Below are 16,344 nucleotides of genomic sequence, written 5' to 3' on the forward strand. Positions count from 1 at the left end.
GGAGTCGGGGGGGGCTGTCCTTCATGCCTGGGGTGTGTGGAGGGCGAGTGGGGGGGAGGACCCCAGCACCGCATGGGCCGTCACAAGGCAGCCCTGCTCAGTGGGCTTTCCGTCAGAGCCGGGCGAGGAGACAAGGCCGGCTCTGTGTGGCTGCTTTGCCCGGCTGCTGGAAGAAGGACCGGACAGCTTCCCAGCCACCCTCGGCTCTGCCTCCCTCCCTCCCTCCCTCCCCAGGCAGGACCCTGCCCCAGTTGGAGTCAGCATCGCCTGCCCTGGGCGTTCAGGGGCCCCACTGAGAGGACGACCCCGGGTGGGAGCCCCCAAGAGCCCTCCGCCTCCTTCCCACCCGCCCCCTCCAGCCCCACACAGCACACGGGAGAGCTCAGGGGGGCAGTCAACACGGAGCATGATTGCGTTTACTCAGTACAAAGCAAAGAGCGGCGGCTGCTTTCCCTGCAGCCCCCCTAGAACGGGCCCCGGGCCCCTGCGCCTCCCCTTCCTCAATAAATAGCGTCCACCCGCTGTCCTGGGAGGAGGAGTCCGTCTGCGCTGGGGATCGGTGGGAGGAGAGGAGGGGGCTCTGCCTTGCATCTGCCCTCCCTTGGGGGGGGGAGGGCTGGCATCGGGGGGGGGGGGAGCCGGGGCCCCTCAGGTCCCGAGGAAGAACTTCCCGTAGAACTTGTTCATCTGCTCCAGGAAGATGAAGGTGAGGACGGTGTGGGGTCCCAGGCGGGCGTAGTAGGGCGTGAAGCCCTTCCAGAGGCTGAAGAAGCCTTCGTAGCGGACGACCTTCGCCAGCACGTCCTGGAAGTGGGGAGGAAGAGGGAGGAGCCCCCCCCCCCGAGGTCATGAGCGGGATGAGGAGGAATCCCCCTCCCCAACATGGGGCAGGGACCCTGCAGTTGCCTGCCCCACCCAGCACCAGGGGGCTTTTGCCATAGGTGGCAGCCCCTACTGCGGCCGAGCCTGGGCAGGGCACAGCAGCCAGGCAGGATCACCCACAGTGGGCGGGCACAGCTGGCCTGGAGCCCCCCCTCCCCCCCGCCAGGACTTTGCTTCTCCCCAAGGCCTGCTAAAGTCCAGCAACTCCCCCATCCTGCCCTGGCCGGCTTGCACAACCAGACCCCTCCCCCACTGGGTAGCATCCCTGCAGGGCAAGACACACACACACACACACACACACACACAGAGCGGCTGCGTTACCCTCCCCCACGGCCTCAGCTAGACTGCCCCCCCCTCACATCCCCACAAGCTTATCTGGATGTTGGCTAAATCCGGGCTCTGCAGGTTCTTTCCTGCTGCCTCCCCTGGAGGAGAACCGCCTGGGCCAAAGGCTGGCCGGGGAATGTCCCCAACAGACCAGGGCTCCGGCATGAACCGGAGGGAGGGCAAGTGCCGGGGGGGAGGAAAAGGGTTGGTCCTCGGCTTAATTCCTCCATGTTTTCATTCATAAGTTTATCAAACAGCTGAGCTGGTTACTATCCCACAGGAGAGGGAAGTGGAAGGCCGTTTAACACAGTCCGAACTTGGGAACTTTTTAAGACTTGTGGACTTCAACTCCCAGAATTCCCCAGCTGACTGGGGAACTCTGGGAGTAGGAAGTCCACGAGTCTTAAAAGTTCCCAAGTTTGGATACCCCCCCCCCCCTGATTTAGCACAAGGCCTTTTTTTGCTCAAAAAAAAAAAGGGGGGGGGGACCAAATGCCAAGGGGTGGTGGGGAGGGGGGTGGAGGCCTTGGTGCCAGGACCTCGACAGGAGCCGAATGTCCAAATTATAAACCCTTCCGGTGGATTTGGATCACGGAGAGGCGGGGCTGGAAGGGACCTTGGAGGTCTTCTATGGCAGGACCCTTCACACACAAACACCCCCACACTTTTTGGTGGCTTAGTGCAGTGTTTCCCAACTTTGGCAACGGGAAGAGGTCCGGACTTTAACTCCCAGAATCCCCCAGCCAGCGAATGCTGGCTGGGGGATTCTGGGAGTTGAAGTCCGGACCTCTTCCCGTTGCCAAGGTTGGGAAACACTGGCTTAGTGGATATCCGTCATCATAGGAATGAGAGAATCTGGGGCAGGAGGACCTGGCTGCACCTTCTGTCGCTCCCCAGGCCCAAAGGATCCAAGCTTTTGAGGGGTGTCGTGTGGGGGTGGAGTGAGGGAGATCCTCGCCCCCCTCCCTCTCTCTTGTGCTGCAGCTGCTGCTTCCTCACAGGCCAATCGGCTGGGGGTGGGGAGGGCACATGGGTTGGATTGAGCACACTCACCAGTCCGTTCCGGTACTCGGGCTTCCCGTCAATCATCCGCATGTTCTGGATCCTGCAGGGAGGCAGAAGGGGCGGCGGAAGGGCTCAGGCAGAGTCGGGCAGCTGAGGAGCCCCTGCAGCCAAGGCCCTGCTAGAGCCAGCCCCGCCCCTGGCAGGAGAGACGGCCAGGTGCCAAGCGCAGTGTTTCCCAACTTTAAGAAGCAGGGCCCTCCCCCACTTCATAAGACACCCACGCACACACCCTGGGCAAGGCGCCCCCAGGAGGCCCACCTGGTCTTGGCAATGTCTACGGGCATGGAGGCCGCCGTCGTCACCAACCCGCTAATCATGCTGGCACAGAAGTGGCACAAGATGTTGTCTTGGAAGTACCCTGGGGGGTGAGGTAAAGGGAGGGGGGGCTGTTGCTGCTGGACCACCACTCCACCCCACCCCCCGGCAACGCTGACACTGTCCAGGCCAAGCCTCTTCATGAGAGACCACCCCCCTCAGCCCCAGCAGGCGGGTGGGCAGAGGCTGAATCCCCTCCTAGTGCCTGGGGAAGGCAGCCCCCCCCTCCTCTAAAGGGCTGACCCTCAAAAGGCTCCAAAGCCCACCTGGAAGGGCAGCCCACCTACCTGAGTCCATGAGGAACTGCTTTGACTGGGAGTAGGATGCCAGCTGGGCTGCGTTGACGACCACTGCCCGGGCCATAGTGGGCACGCATCCCTAGGGCAGAGGAGGAAGGGGGCAGGGAAGGCAGGGCTGGGGTGAGGAAGGGGGGGGGGGGCAACAGGAGTTGGGGGAGGGGCTGGGCAGGTGCTCCTGCTGCAGGGGAAGGGGAATCGGGCAGGGCCCCCCAGAGGCCATCGGGGCTCCCTCCTATTCCCCAGGCCACCCCAGCCCCGCCTACCCTCCAGAGCGTGGGGATGCCTTCCTCGCGGGTGATCCGCAGCAGCGCGTTGAAGACGTTGCTGTAGCCGCGGCGCTGCTCGGGGGGCAGCCTGCGAGAAAGGGAGGAAGGGAGCCAGAGGAGCCGCTGCCCCCGCCGCCCCGCTCCCCAGCCCGGGAAGGCAAGCTCCCTCCCTCCCGGCCCCCGGACGCACCTGCCGTCGGCGGTCATGCGGATGAGGGCCACCTCGGCGGGGGTGCCCACAAAGGCCCCCGTGGCGCCAGCCGTCATGCCGATGAGCGCCTTGAGGAGGAAGCCGGGGGGCGTCCCGTCGGGGCCCGTCAGCCGCTCGAAGAGGACGGTGTAGATGCCCAGCCGGGTGGTCGTGTAGGTGGCCTGGCGGAGCAGCCCCGCTGAGAGGCTGGGGGTGTGTGGGGGGGGGAGAGACCGGCTGTGAGACCCCTGCCTTCCCCCCCCCAGCCCTGCCCCTCTCCTCCCGCGCCTCCACCCCCCTCGCAGTGCATCCCCTGCCATGCACCCCTCCCCCTGCACTCCCCCTCCCTGCGCCCCCTACCCACCCGGTGTAGATGCCGCGCAGCCCCTCCTGGCGGAGGATGCTGCCCACGGCGTGCAGGCTGGTCTTGTACTCGCGCGTCTTGGCGCCCTCCCCGCTCAGCTGCATCCGGTTCTTCACCAGGTCCAGCGGCTGCACGAAGACCGTGGCCGCCATCCTGCAGGGGGGGGGGGAGGAAGGGGGGGCAGGTAGAGTTGGGGGTCGCACCGGGCGGGGGTCTCCTCCCGGGAGCACCGCCCTGCCCACCCCGGGGGGCTCACCCGGCCAGGCCGCCGAAGAGGAACTTGACGGACTTGGGCGAGGTCTTCGGCTTCCCCGGACCACTCGCCGCCCCCGCCGCCGTCGCCATACCGGCTCCGCTGGCGCCGGGATCAAGGTGACTCGGGCCGGGGTGCGCGCGCAGCGGAGGGTGGGGGGGGGGAGCTCGGAGGATTGTGGGCCTCGTAGTCCGGTGGGGGGCCGCGAGGGCTGCGGCGGAGTCACGTGGGGATGGGAGGGGCGTGGTCGAGTGCGGAAGAAACGGACGGGACTACAACTCCCGGCGACCCCAGCGGAGGAGGCTGCCCGGGGAGGGGGCGTTCCTGTGCCCGCCTCTCGCGAGAGCGCTGCGTCTTCCCGGAGCGCGCAGGGCTTGTAAACAGAGCGGTGGGCGGCGGAGGCCCCTCCGGGAAGGTCAGAAGGGGCGGGGGGCGGGGGCTGACGGGGCTGCTCCGTGGGGGGGGGTCTCGGGGACCACCTCGACAACCGCCCCCCCCGAATCCTCCCTGCGCTGCCCTGTTCGAGCGGGGCTGCCACGGGGGGGGGCGGGGGCGGGAGGGACCCTCGTTCCCGGAGCAGCGGAGTCTGGGGGGGGGGGGCACAGGGACCCTCTCCCCCACCGGTTCTTGGGGCTGGGGCGGCCACCGGGGGCAGCAGCTGCGGGGCCCTTGCGCTGGGAGGAGGGGGGAGGCGGGGGGAGCGCCGGGGGTCCCGGCCGGAGGGAGGGAGGGAGGGGGGGAGGGGGGGGCTTTTCCCGGAGGGGCCGCCGTGGGAAGCAGCCGCTCGCTTGGCCCGCGGTCGGGCTGGGGCTCCGGGGGTTGCTCGGGGGAGGGGGGGTCCCCGGGGAGGGGGGGGGACGAGGCCTGGCTCTCCCCATCCTAGAGTCAAACTGGGGGGGGGGGAGGAATCGGAAGGTCTGTTCAAAGCAAGCAAAGGGGAAGCCCCGCCCAAGAGACGCCCCCCCCCCCCGCAAAGGCCTGGGGAAGACCAGGGAGGAGGAGACCCTTCGGCTGCCTGGGAAAAGCTGAAGGGGCGAGATGGGGGGGGGGGCAGGGGAGGGGGGTCCGGGGAGACTCCTTTAGTGCCGGCTGACTCAGCAGGAAGCCCCCCCCCCCTCTCAGGAGCCCTGATTTGAGCAGAGATCCCAATCCCAAGGGATCTGCTGGGGAATCAGGAGAGGATCCGGGGGGGGGAAAGTGGTTCAGGGGGGCTGGGAGGGGGCTCCACCTGGGCACGCAGAGCACCCAGGGGAGGGGAGGTTGAGCTGGCTTTAGAGGCCCCCAAGGGGCAATCGGCTGACCTACCCGAGGGGACGGTGCCATTCTCAGCTGCCCTCCTGGGGGGCCAGGATGCCCAGGTGGGGCAGGGACGGGTGGAGAGCAGCCCCCACCGGGCAGGGCCACCAACGGGGGGGGGGGTGTCTGCCGCTGGAGCAGCCTCTGGGGCTGAGCAGGGGGTTTCTGGGGGGAAGCGGCTGTCTTTGGGGAAGGCTGTGGGGGGGGGAGGCCACCGGCAGAAGCGGAAGGACGGGCACCGGGACTGCTGGCATCCGATGCCCACTGGTTCTCTCCCTCTGCAGTGACCAGCCTTTGCTCTGCCTGAAGGGGAGCCTGGCACCTCGGCACTCCCGCCGGTGCCTTCTGTCCTGGAGGGAAGGGGTGAGATGCAGGGTGTCCGCAATTGGAACCGTCGTTAAACGAAGCGGTTGTTAAGAGGTAACTGCGACGGTGTTTACGATCAGCTTTTCTCTGTTTTACAGATGAGCCTAAATACAAAGTTATTAGTTGCAAGGCTATTTTTTTTCGTTGCTGCCACAACGGCAAACGTTCATTGTGTGAGGCGGTGAATTAAATGAGGCCCTGAGAGAAACCTGGCTTGGGCTGCGTGGTGGAGGAAACCTCCTTGCGCTGGGCCTGAGCACCCCGCTCGGCTCCTTCAGGGCCCAGGACGGGGGCCCTGACTCAGCCGGGCCTGAAGTGAAGCAGGCCATGGTTTGGCACGCTGGGTGGGAGGCCTCCTTTGGGCTGGCTGCCCTGCAAAGCCCCTTCTCTGGTGCCCAGGGTCCCACTGCCCGGCCCACCAGGTGCCCTTGCAAAGGAGCCGCTCAGAGGGGGTTCCTGCCCTCGGTTCCAGAAGGGGCAGTCCTGAGCCCAGTGGGCAGGAGAGGTGCTTGGGGTCCAGGAGGAGGAGGGCTGCAGATGTGTGGGGGAGGCCAATTGCCCCTTATCTGCGTCTGCAGCCCCCCCCAGGAGCGATGGGGGGGGGACGACTCAAAAGGCTGCATGATCTGATGGGTGCTGAGATTTGGGGCAGAGGCATTTCCCCCCCCCTTTCCCCTCCCCCTCTCCTTCCATCAACCGGGTCTTTTTGTCCATCAGCAGCTCTTTGCCAGGCTGTCTGGAGGCTCTGTGTGCCCCCGGCATGCCAGAGCTGAATGCCGGTCTCTGTCGTGCGCGTGGGCAACGGGAGGCAGGGAGTCCGAGGGGGGGGGGCGCGATGGGCCGGTGATCTTTGCGAGTTCATGAGGATGAGGAGGAGGAGGGGTGCAGCTGCCTAGCAGGACAAGCGGTGCTGCTAGTCCCTGGTGGGGCTCAGGACCCGGCTGGTCTGGCGGGCCCCTCCCTGCCCTAGAGGGAGCTTTGCCTGACGGGCTCTGCCCCCCATTCTCCTAGGAGCTCCGGCTGCCCCCCACGGTTCAGGATGCAGCCCAGGCACCTCCTGCCAGCCGCCGCTGCCTTCGTCCTGCCAGTCTGCCTGTTGTGGGAGCTGCCGGCCGCAAAGGGCTACATCCACGCGGTGAGCTCCCCCCATCAGCACCTCCGGGGGTCTCTGGTGGGTCAGTTGAGTCCCCCCCCCCCAATTTCCCTGCCCTTTCCTGAAGTGCCGGCTCCCGCCACTAGAGGGCGCTTGGACCATGGCAAGGCCCTTTCCATGGCAAGGCCCTTTCCGGGCTCCCTGGTAAGATGGCCTCCTGGTGGTTTCACCCTGGAAGGGGGGGGGGGGCGCTTCCCTACCACCAAGGGGCTCCTTGGTGCTCAAAGCTGCAGCTGCCCAAACAGTTTGCGCCCTGCACAGCTGGGCCGGAGAGGAGAGGGGTGGCAGGGAGGGTCTGAGGAGGTGGGAGGGGCCCCCAGCTGCAGCTGGAACGCCTGAAGGGTGACTGGACTCTGCCTCCCCCACCCCCACCCCCCGGCTACCCCTTCACTCCCTCCACCCTCCTCAGGTCTCGGACCACAATACCAGCATGGAGTTCTCCGACCTGCCGGCCATTTTCGGGTACCCGCTGCCCCGGGAAGGACTCGTGGTGGGTATCTGGGCAGGTGGGGAGCCCCCTCCCCTCTCTCCGTGCCACCCACCCCCACTCTCTTCCCTGAGCTGCCTGCTGCCTCCCCCGCAGGGTCTCCTGGTGGAAGCCAGGCCGGCCAATGCCTGCCTGCCCCTCCAGGCACCTCCGTCCAACAGCAGCGTCTTCATCGCCCTCGTCCGGCGGTTCAACTGCAGCTTCGACATTAAGGTGAGGCTGGCAGGGATTCCCACGCTGCACGGGAGGAGCCGAAGCCCTGGGAGACGGGCTGCCCCCCCCCCTGTGTCTGTGTGGAGGGAGCCAGGGGGGCTTCTGGCCGCCTCAGCCCCCCTCCTCCCCTGTCCCCCGGCAGGTCTACAACGCTCAGCAGGCCGGTTTCCTGGGCGTCATTGTGCACAACGTTGGGTCGGATGAGCTGCTGAACATGGTCTGGGAGGACGGTGAGTGGAGGCGGGTGGCTTTGCGCTGGGCCTTGGGGTCCCCCCGCTGCTCAGCCCCCCCCTGACTGCCCCTCTTGCTTCTCCAGACCAGCTGCGCAGGCACATCACCGTCCCCTCCGTCTTCACGGGAGAAACGGCGGCCACCTACCTGCGGAGCCTCTTCACCTACGAGAGAGGGTAGGTGGGAGGCCCTGGGGGGCTGGGGGGAGCACTGCCCCCCCCCTATGAACGGACTCCAGCATCCCAGCCTGTGTTTCGGGGGGGGGGAGGCTCATGGTGGGGCATCGGAATGAGGATGGGCAGAGAACGACGGGATGCACAGAGAGCAGAGGCTGTCATGGCGGCTGCAAGGGGAAGAGAGCTGTGCAGATGTGGAGGGGGGCCGTGTGGTTTGGGGCTTCTGTCCTGGGGGTGGGGGGCAGCAGGGGGTCCCCTTTTTCTCATGCCGGGTCTGCTTGGGCAGGGGGTCCCCCAGGGGCCTAATGCTTCTGCCCCCCTTCCTCCTCCTCCACAGGGCCCACGTCGTCCTGATCCCCGAGTACATTTTCCCGCTGGGCTACTACCTCATCCCCTTCACGGGCGTGGTGGGCGTGGTGATTGCCGTGATGTGCACCATCCTGGTGAGGGGCCATGGGGGTCCGGCACTGGGGGGGGGAGAGGGGGGGGCTCAGCTTCCGGCCCTTGATTTTGCACCATCCAACTCTGCCGCCCAGCCGTGCCCTGTGCCCTGACGCAGCGGAGCCCCCTGCAGCCGGGCAGGGCAGCCCATCCTCGCCCACAGACAAGAATGCAGCCAGTCGGGGAGCCAGAGGAGCCGGGGGCTGATCCCATCGGCTGCTCTTTCCCAGAGGGGGGGGTCACTTCCGCTCTGCGCGTAGAGGGGCCGTGTGCGTGCATTCAATCCCCCCACCCCCTAATAAGACCAGCATCTGGGCAACCCCCCCCTCCCCTGTGGCAGATTGTCCGTTGTGTGCAACATCGCAAGCGGCTGCGGAAGGACCGTCTGTCCAAGGAGCAGCTGAAGAAGATCCCCCTGCACAAGTACCGGAAAGGTCAGGGGGGGGCTCTGGGGGGAGGGAAATGGGGGCCTCCCTCCCTCTACTCACCTACCCAAAGGAGCCTGAGGGGGGGGGAAGGGGTTGAAAGGGAGGTCAGCTGACCCAGCCAGAGGGGGGCCCACCTGCCCCTCCCCACCGCTTCCTCTCTCACCCCACTGCTGCCCCCTCCCCACCTTTCCTTCCTTCCCTTTTCAGGCCTGGGGGAGGGGCTGGCGTGCTCCACGGGTCCGTCCTGGGGGCGGGTGCAGAGAGGGGCGTCTCCCGGGCTGGCTTGGGGCAGGAGGGGGGGGCTCTGGGTGCCGAGGATCCCCCCCCTTGGGCCCAGAAGTCTTTGATCTGTCCGGAAGGGCCGAGGGGGGGGGGGCTTCAGCAAACGTCCGCCTACCCGGAGGGGCTCCTTCGCCCTTCCCAGCAGCCCCTCCCCCGGACTCCCCCCCCCCCCGTTCCCTGCTCCGCTTAACTTGGAGCGCTAATCGGCCCCGTCGCAGCCGCGGAAAAACCCTGCGTGGATCCAGGCCAGCGGAATCCGCGGGGCCACGTGCTCCACGCCCTGTTTAGGGACGCCCCACCGGCCTCCCGACCCCCGCAGCGCCGAGGCCAGGCGCCTCCCGGGCCGCCCGCGCCCTTCTTCCCCCCCCCCCCCGGCGGGCCAGGCGGCGGGAGGGCTGCGCCCCTCTGCCCTCCGCGGGGCGAGGGGCGGGGGGGCTTCGGCGGGCGGGGCCGGCGGCGGCGTCGGGCGGCAGGAAGGAAGCGGCGGCCGCCCAGCGCAGCGCAGCTCTTGCCTTATAAGGCCGGGCGCGCGGCTCTTTGGAGCTCCGCCGAGGCGCCCGCCGACCACTTCCCTTCGCGGGCGCTGCGAGACGCCCTGCCCGGCTTCCTGTTTTCGTGGCCCGCAACTTCGCGCCTCCCGTCCGGGGAAAGAAAGGCGGGCCCGGCCTCGTCTGGGGGCGCAGCCTGCGGGGAACCCCCAAAGGCCGTGAGGTGCCCGCCCAAGACCCCCCCCCATAGACACAGACCCCAAGGGGGGCCGCCGGAAGCCCCCTGCGCCGGTCTCGGGGGGGGGGAGGTTTGCAGTGGGGAAGAGCCCTTAAATGGCTGGGGGGGCTGGGCCCCCACCTTCTCCCCCCAGGGGACGAGTATGACGTCTGCGCCATCTGCCTGGAAGAGTACGAGGATGGGGACCGGCTGCGAATCCTGCCCTGCTCCCACGGTGAGCCAAGGGCCGGCCGGTGGTCCGCCCAAGGGGGTGGGTGGGTGGGTGGCTCTGCCCCAGCCTGGCCAGAGTCTCCCGGCATCCAAAGGCTTTCCGAGGCTGGCCGGTCAGCCTGGGCCCCTTTGTCCCCCTGCAACAGCCTACCACTGCAAGTGTGTGGACCCCTGGCTGACCCAGACCAAGAAGACCTGTCCCGTGTGCAAGCAGCGCGTCATGCGCTCCCCGGAGGACTCGGACTCGGAAGGGGAAGAGGGCAGCGACCGGGCCGTGCCTGCCCAGAGCGAGGCGGGGCCCTTGGACTTGGGGCACGAGGAGGAAGAGGACGATGACTCTGAGCGGACCCCCTTGCTGCGCCCCTCACCCAGCACGGCCGTGGCCCCCCCCTGCTTTGGCAGCATGGCCCGGTCAGCCCCCTCCAGCCCCCAGGGGCTCCTGGCCGAGGACCCTCCCTCACAGAGCCAGCTGCTGGTCTAGCCCACGGCTCCTGGGGGGCAGGTAGGCGCCCTCCTCAGCGCAGGTGGGAAAGGCTGCCCTTTGAGAGGCGTTTTGCACAGGCTGCTCCAGCCGGCCTCCAAGATTTGTAACTTTGCAGGGTGAGGTCCCAGTTCTTGCACACGCCACCCCCCCTCCCCACTTCGCATGGTGTAGAATACGGAGGTCTTCACAAGGGAAGCAGCAGAGTGGGCCGGGCCCTCTCTGCCAGCCACCACTGGCAGGACGCATGGCAAGGTCTCTCGGGCTGCTCCGCGGTGTTCTTGGAGACACAGTCCAGGCCTCCTCCTGCACTTCTGGGGTGCCCTTCCAAGCAGCAGAGCCTGGGGGAGGGGGCCCTGATCCTTCCCCTCTTGCTGCGCAGGCCTGTCTTCCTCTATGCTTCCTTGGCTGGACCATTTATGTGCCAACAGAATCTCTTTTCCCCCAGGGAGCAGCCCTTCAGAAAAGGGGTGAGAGCCCCCCCCCCAAATCTCTGCACCAGGTTGCTAACAAACGGGGGAGGGGGCAGCCTCTGCAAGGGCAAAGGGAAGATGGAAGGAGCAGGCAGCCCTCCAGTCATTCAATAAAAATACAATTTACCTTCTGTGGTGTCCCTTCTCTTTAGCAAAGCGAACCGAAAATGACACAGGAAAAAACCCCCTCCACATGTGGTTGGGGGGGGAGGGGGGAGGATGCTAGTGAACATGCGAGGGGAGGGTGGCCATGGCCAGCTGCCTCCGCGGTGTGCTTGGGAGCAGTGTGGCAGCAGAGAGAGATCTGGGTCTGGGTGCCAGAACACCTTGGGGGGGGGGCTCCTGCCTAGGACCAGCTCTCCTCTCGTCCGGCTTCTTTGAACTGACCACACAGAGGCTGGAGGGCGGCTTCCCCATTGTCCGCAGGAACAAGCAGGCTTCTGTCCCAGGCCCCATGGCTTCTCCATTGTTTCCCAGGACTGCTCTGGGGGGGGGCAGGAGGGCCAAGGCGATGGGAGACCCTGGGGGGGCAGGGGGGGGGACGACACGCTCCGCGCGCTCAGAGAGACTCCCGTGTTAGAATTCAATTCATTTTTATTTTTTCTTGTTCCAATATAGTTTTCTTCGTCAAAAAAGCTACACCTTGTAACAACCAGAAAATTTGGCAGCAATAAGGATCTGTGGTAGAAAAAAATGGCAAAAAAGAAACGGAGGGCGGGAGGGGGGGGTCCTGGGGCAGAGTGGGGGGGGCATTAGAAAAAAACGGGAGAAGCGGAGAAGGAGGAAGGGGAGGCCGTGAGCAGGAAAAGTTGGAATAAGCGGCGATCGTGTGCCGGGGTTGGTCCCGTAGTGGCAAGGCCGGGCGCCCCGGGCGGTCGCTGCCGTCTTGGACATCCTCACACCGTTCCATCATCAGTAGTACCACAGATGGGACCAGCAGGCGGGTCAATACTGCGACCGCCGCAAGTGGTTGGCCATCTCGTAACACTTCTTGTTGATGCCGCCGCCATGGATGCCCTCCTTGCCCATGAGGAGCACGATTGCTGCCGGGGGGGGGGGGGGGGGGAGGGGAGAGAGACACGCGGTCAGTGGCCAAGCAGGCAAGGGGGGGCAAGATATCCCTCCCCCAGCTCTCCTCTGCCAAATATGCAGGGGGGGGGAGGCTATTATGGTGGGGGAGCTAAAAGAACCAGGTGCACAGGAGGAATGAAGCCCTTCCATTTAAGGACAAAGACAGATGCAGGGGACAGCTGTTGCTCTGGAATGTGGCCTTGGTTTAACTAGGCCCCGAAAGGTAGGGGGGGGGAATGGGGTCTGACCCGTAACAGTGCATGGGATGCCCCCCCTCCCGCAAAGGAAGGGCCTGACTGCTCCTCTGCCCCCCCCACCTGGCCCTGAGCCAGATTTATGGCCCCTTGAGCCCCAGCTGTCTGCTCCCCCAGCCCCCCTCCCCGAGCCCCCCACAGCTGCCTGCAGGGGAGGAATGCGGCCCCTCCCAGCCGGGGAAGGCGGGCAGCTGCCCCTCCCCTCCCTCCCCCCCACTCACTCTTGTTGGTCATGGCGGCGGTGATGTTGTAGGTGGGGGCCCCGCCGGTGCTCTTTGTCCGGAGGTCCATGGTGTTCTCCCCGTCCAGGTAGAGGCTGTCCCGGATGACGGAGCACTTCTGCCCGCCCAGCGTCAGCCCGTTCACGAAGAGGTTGCTGCGGTCCTTCCCCACCAGCACGCTCACTTCCGCCGGCTGCAGGGGGAGGGGAGGCGGGGGGGTCAGTCGCCCCCCGAGGCCCCCCGGGCGGCCCCCCTGCCCCAGCCGCGCCCGCCCCGCCGCCCGCCCGGACGGCCATTCGGCCTCCAGAGGCCCCGAAGCCCCCGAGGGCAGGCCGCCCCTTCCTCTGCCCGGAGAGCGGCGGCGTCCACGGGGCCCGGAAGCGCCCGGCCAAGGCCCGCGTGGGGGAGACCGTCCCTCCCGCCCCACCCAGGCAGCCCGGCCTCACCCGCAGGCGGCGCGAAGGGGCGGAAAGACCCGCACGAGGCTTCCGGGAAGTTAGGCCGCTTCCCTCCCCTCCAGGCCGGGCCTGCCGTTAAGCCCCAGGGCGCCTCCTCCCGCGGGAGCCCCGACGACCTCCCCGCTCCCGCCCGCCCGTCCTTCCGCCCAGCCCGCCCGGAGCCTCCCGGGGCAGCGGCGGACGGGGCGAGGCGCGGGCGTGGGGACGTGGCACCGCGGGCGGAGGACGGGCGGGCGGGAGGCGGCCCTTCCCTCCCTGCGGGCCCTCCGGGGGCGGCGGGGGCGCCACATGCCCGCGGGGGGCGGGGCGGCGAGGGGCGCGGCGGGGAAGTTCGCTCCGGGGCGCCTCCCGAGCCCCCCCGCCGGCCGCAGCCCCGCAGGCCCTTCCCGGGGATCCCGGGCGCCTCCGCTCCCCGGCAGCGGCACAAAGGCGGCCCGGCGGAGGAGGAGGCGGCGGGAGAGGAAGCGGAAGCGGCCGGGCCCTCCCTCCCTCGCCCGCCCGACGGTCCCCTCCGCCGCCGCCGCCGCCGGTCTCCGCTCTCACCGTGATGCCGGCGAAGGTCTTCCCCGGGGCGGCGGCCCAGACGGAGGGCGCGTCCTTGTAGCCCACGATGGCCGCGTCCTGGCAGGTGTTGTCGGCCATCAGGCTGTCGATGTAGCAGCTCCAGCCGCTCATGGCCGCAGCGGGGGCGACGGCGGAGGGGGCGCCGGCGGAGGAGGAGGCGGAGGAGGCTGAGCGGGGCCGGCGGGGTCGCCGCGGGGCTTTGCAGGCGCGCCGGGCGAGGCGTCGGGGAGCAGCTCAGAGGCGGACTGCGCCGAGGACTGGAGAGGCAGCCGAGGAGCAGCGGCGGCGGCGGCGGCGGCGGCGGGAGGGAGGAGGAGGAGGGAGGGAGGGAGGGAGGGAGAAGGAGGAAGCGGGGGGCGGGGCCGCGCAGGCGCCCCTCCCCTCCATTCCTGGCGCCGGGGGAGGGGCGGCGGAGGAGGCTCCCGGCACAAAGCGGGACCCGCCACCCCGGACTCCCTGGGGGGAGGGGCCGCAGCGGAGCCTCGCCCCCCCCCCGCCCCGCCGCATGGGGGCCCCGGGGGACAGGGGGCGCCTCTGGGGGGGGAGTCTGGGGGCGCCCAGTTCTCTTGCGGCCTTGGGGAGGGGTCGGGGGGGGTCAGGGGGAGGTTGCGAAAAGGCGCCCGGAGGCCAAAAGCGGGCGAGGCGGCGACCCTGCAGAATTTCCCCCTTCTCTGTGTGTGTGTGGGGGGGGGGGATGCCGGAGCCTCCTCGGGGGACGGGGGGGGGGAGCAGCTGGGACGGTGCAGCCCTTTCTGGTGTGATTCCCCCACCCAAAAAAAATGTCCTCTGGCTCAGCCCCATTTGCGGCTGCCCCTTCCAGCTTCTTTGGGGGCAGCTCGGGTGGGAGGGGTGGGTGGGTGCAAATGTATTAAATGTAATAAACTGAACTGAACTGGGTGGGAGATGGTTTCCAGCCGGGTCTCCCGTGAGTGGAGGACCCCCGTAGGGAAAGGCTGCTGAGACCCCCGTGGGGTGGGCGAGGGCAGAAGGGAGCCTGGGGGGGCAGCTGCTTTGTGTGCCATGCAGGGCTGGCAAAGGCCGTCCTGCCCACGTGATTTGGGGGGGCCCTTTTGGCTTCCCACCCGGAGGCTTCCTTGGTGCCCTGAGCATCTCAGACATCTCCCACTCTGCTAATTGGGGGGGGGCGCTACTCCTTTTAGCTCCCCACTTCATTATCAGAGGGGATGGTGAGGCCAGCACCCTCCTTGCCCCCCTCAGCTGCCCTCCTGCCTGAGGAAAGCCCCCCCCCCCAGGCCATCAGGTCTGCCAGGGGCCTCCTCCTGCGGGCCCCAATGGGGGGCGGCTCCCTCCTTCTGTCACAGCTGCAAATTCTCTTGCAGGCCTTTCATTGCCCAAACTAGGTAACATCATCAGAGTTGGCAGTAACATTTTCCAGTACTGATGATATAATCTAGTTGGGTCGTGAAACGCCTGCAAGAAACCCAGCTCAGAGTTCACCCGGAATCGCTCCTGACCTACACGCCTTCTCCTTTATTCTCCTTCATTCTCCTTTATTGTCCCTCTTAAGAGTGCAAGGTTCTCAAAGTGGACATTGATCCTGGCTTAATTAAATGGCGACTGAGCAAACCTGGCTTGGGGGGGGGGGGAGCTGGAGTGCAGCCCTGCTTGTCTCCTCCCCAAGTACAAAAAGGGGCTTTTCTGCCCTTCCAGGAAGACGGGGGGGGGCACCTGGGATTTGCAGCTCCTCGGAAGGGGCCGGACTTCCGTGGCACCCCAAAGGACACCCCCCCCCCAAGTGAAGTAGGCCCTGGGTCTTGACTTGTGGGCTGCAGTTCTGGATTTTTCCGCCCAGCCTTTCTGGGAAGGAAGCAGCAGCCTTCAGCAAACCTTCGCCTCCTCCGAGGCAGAAACCGCAGGCTGCTTGCATCAGTTGCTGTGCTGGAGGCTCACTTCCGTTCAGCCGCCTGCCTGACTTTCAAAATGTCTCAGCCCCACTGGGGGCCAAAGTGGAAACAACCTCCCTCCCTCCTGCGGGTTCGACCCTCCGATCTGCTGATGCCCCTTTGCCCTTAAACCGCCTGCGGAGGGGCACGGTGGCTGTAGGAGAGGCTGACTTTGGGTTATTTCTGCCTGCTGGCAGGACCCACTGTTAACTGACAGCCGCGTTGCCCAGCCTCCTGGGTTCGAATCCTGGTGTTTGCCGGGCCCTCCTTGCTGCAAAAGAATGGGGAGGGGACCCAGAACTCGAGGAGGCCAGGAAGCAGATTGGGGTCTGGGGGATGTGGGGAGTCCTGACCCCACAGGAGCAAACTGCTGCAGTAGCGTCATAGCAACCGGGGGGGGGGGGAGGGCTGAGATGTCACAATGGGGGCTGGGATGGGGGGCACAGCTGACCCTGGGAGGCCTCACGTGCAGGGCTGCAGGGAGGGTCAGCCGAAAAGGGGAAGAGGAGCGGGGCAGCCAGGGACCACAAAGCCCAGCCGGCGAGTGTCGCAAGGGACCGGACGGAGCCTCTCCAGGGGCCCCAAGGACAGGAGCCAATCACGCAGGTCAGGCCCCAAAGCGCTTCCGTCGAGAGACCGCCAGGCGCCTGACTCACGCAGGAACTTTTGACATGCCTGCGGTTGCTCTGCTTAGAAGCGCTGAGGGTGGGAGGGCCTCGCCTCTTAAGGGCACGTGGAGCCCCTGCCGGGCAGGAACAAGGGCAGCCAGCAGGCCTCGGAACGGCCCCCAAGAAAAGAATGGCGAAAGGCAAAAGCCGAAGGGGAGGAAGGGGAAGGAGAAGGAGCAGAAACCGCCGCTCAGGCGGGGAGCCTCAATTAAGCGTTCCGTTCTGGAAATCCCCGACTGTTCCTCTCTGCCCGGATTGGAGGGAAGCGTGGAACTCGGCC

General features: G+C 67.0%; 3 protein-coding genes across 3 annotated transcripts; 1 reads left to right on the forward strand and 2 right to left on the reverse strand.

Moving 5' to 3' along the window:
* Positions 1-389: 389 nt before the first annotated feature.
* On the reverse strand, positions 390-4,162 carry SLC25A11 (solute carrier family 25 member 11). The gene is made up of 8 exons (XM_032236769.1): positions 3,965-4,162; positions 3,709-3,861; positions 3,345-3,551; positions 3,152-3,242; positions 2,877-2,967; positions 2,533-2,632; positions 2,263-2,314; positions 390-804 (listed from the first exon to the last, which is right to left on the reverse strand). Exons 1-8 carry the CDS (start codon positions 4,051-4,053, stop codon positions 649-651), a joined length of 939 nt encoding a protein of 312 aa, XP_032092660.1. The 5' UTR covers positions 4,054-4,162; the 3' UTR covers positions 390-648.
* Positions 4,163-4,268: 106 nt separating this feature from the next.
* RNF167 (ring finger protein 167) lies at positions 4,269-11,055 on the forward strand. The gene is made up of 11 exons (XM_032236768.1): positions 4,269-4,376; positions 5,542-5,677; positions 6,635-6,758; positions 7,186-7,266; positions 7,360-7,476; positions 7,619-7,706; positions 7,793-7,883; positions 8,221-8,326; positions 8,665-8,758; positions 9,894-9,974; positions 10,117-11,055. The coding sequence occupies exons 3-11, from the start codon at positions 6,663-6,665 to the stop codon at positions 10,449-10,451; spliced, it is 1,089 nt and encodes a 362-aa protein (XP_032092659.1). The 5' UTR covers positions 4,269-4,376; positions 5,542-5,677; positions 6,635-6,662; the 3' UTR covers positions 10,452-11,055.
* Positions 11,056-11,551: 496 nt separating this feature from the next.
* PFN1 (profilin 1) lies at positions 11,552-13,815 on the reverse strand. Its single transcript, XM_032238138.1, has 3 exons — positions 13,472-13,815; positions 12,471-12,663; positions 11,552-11,967 (listed from the first exon to the last, which is right to left on the reverse strand). The coding sequence occupies exons 1-3, from the start codon at positions 13,601-13,603 to the stop codon at positions 11,870-11,872; spliced, it is 423 nt and encodes a 140-aa protein (XP_032094029.1). The 5' UTR covers positions 13,604-13,815; the 3' UTR covers positions 11,552-11,869.
* Positions 13,816-16,344: the final 2,529 nt, after the last annotated feature.

The sequence above is a fragment of the Thamnophis elegans genome, chromosome Z (genome assembly GCF_009769535.1).
Source record: "Thamnophis elegans isolate rThaEle1 chromosome Z, rThaEle1.pri, whole genome shotgun sequence".
Taxonomy (NCBI): domain Eukaryota; kingdom Metazoa; phylum Chordata; class Lepidosauria; order Squamata; family Colubridae; genus Thamnophis; species Thamnophis elegans.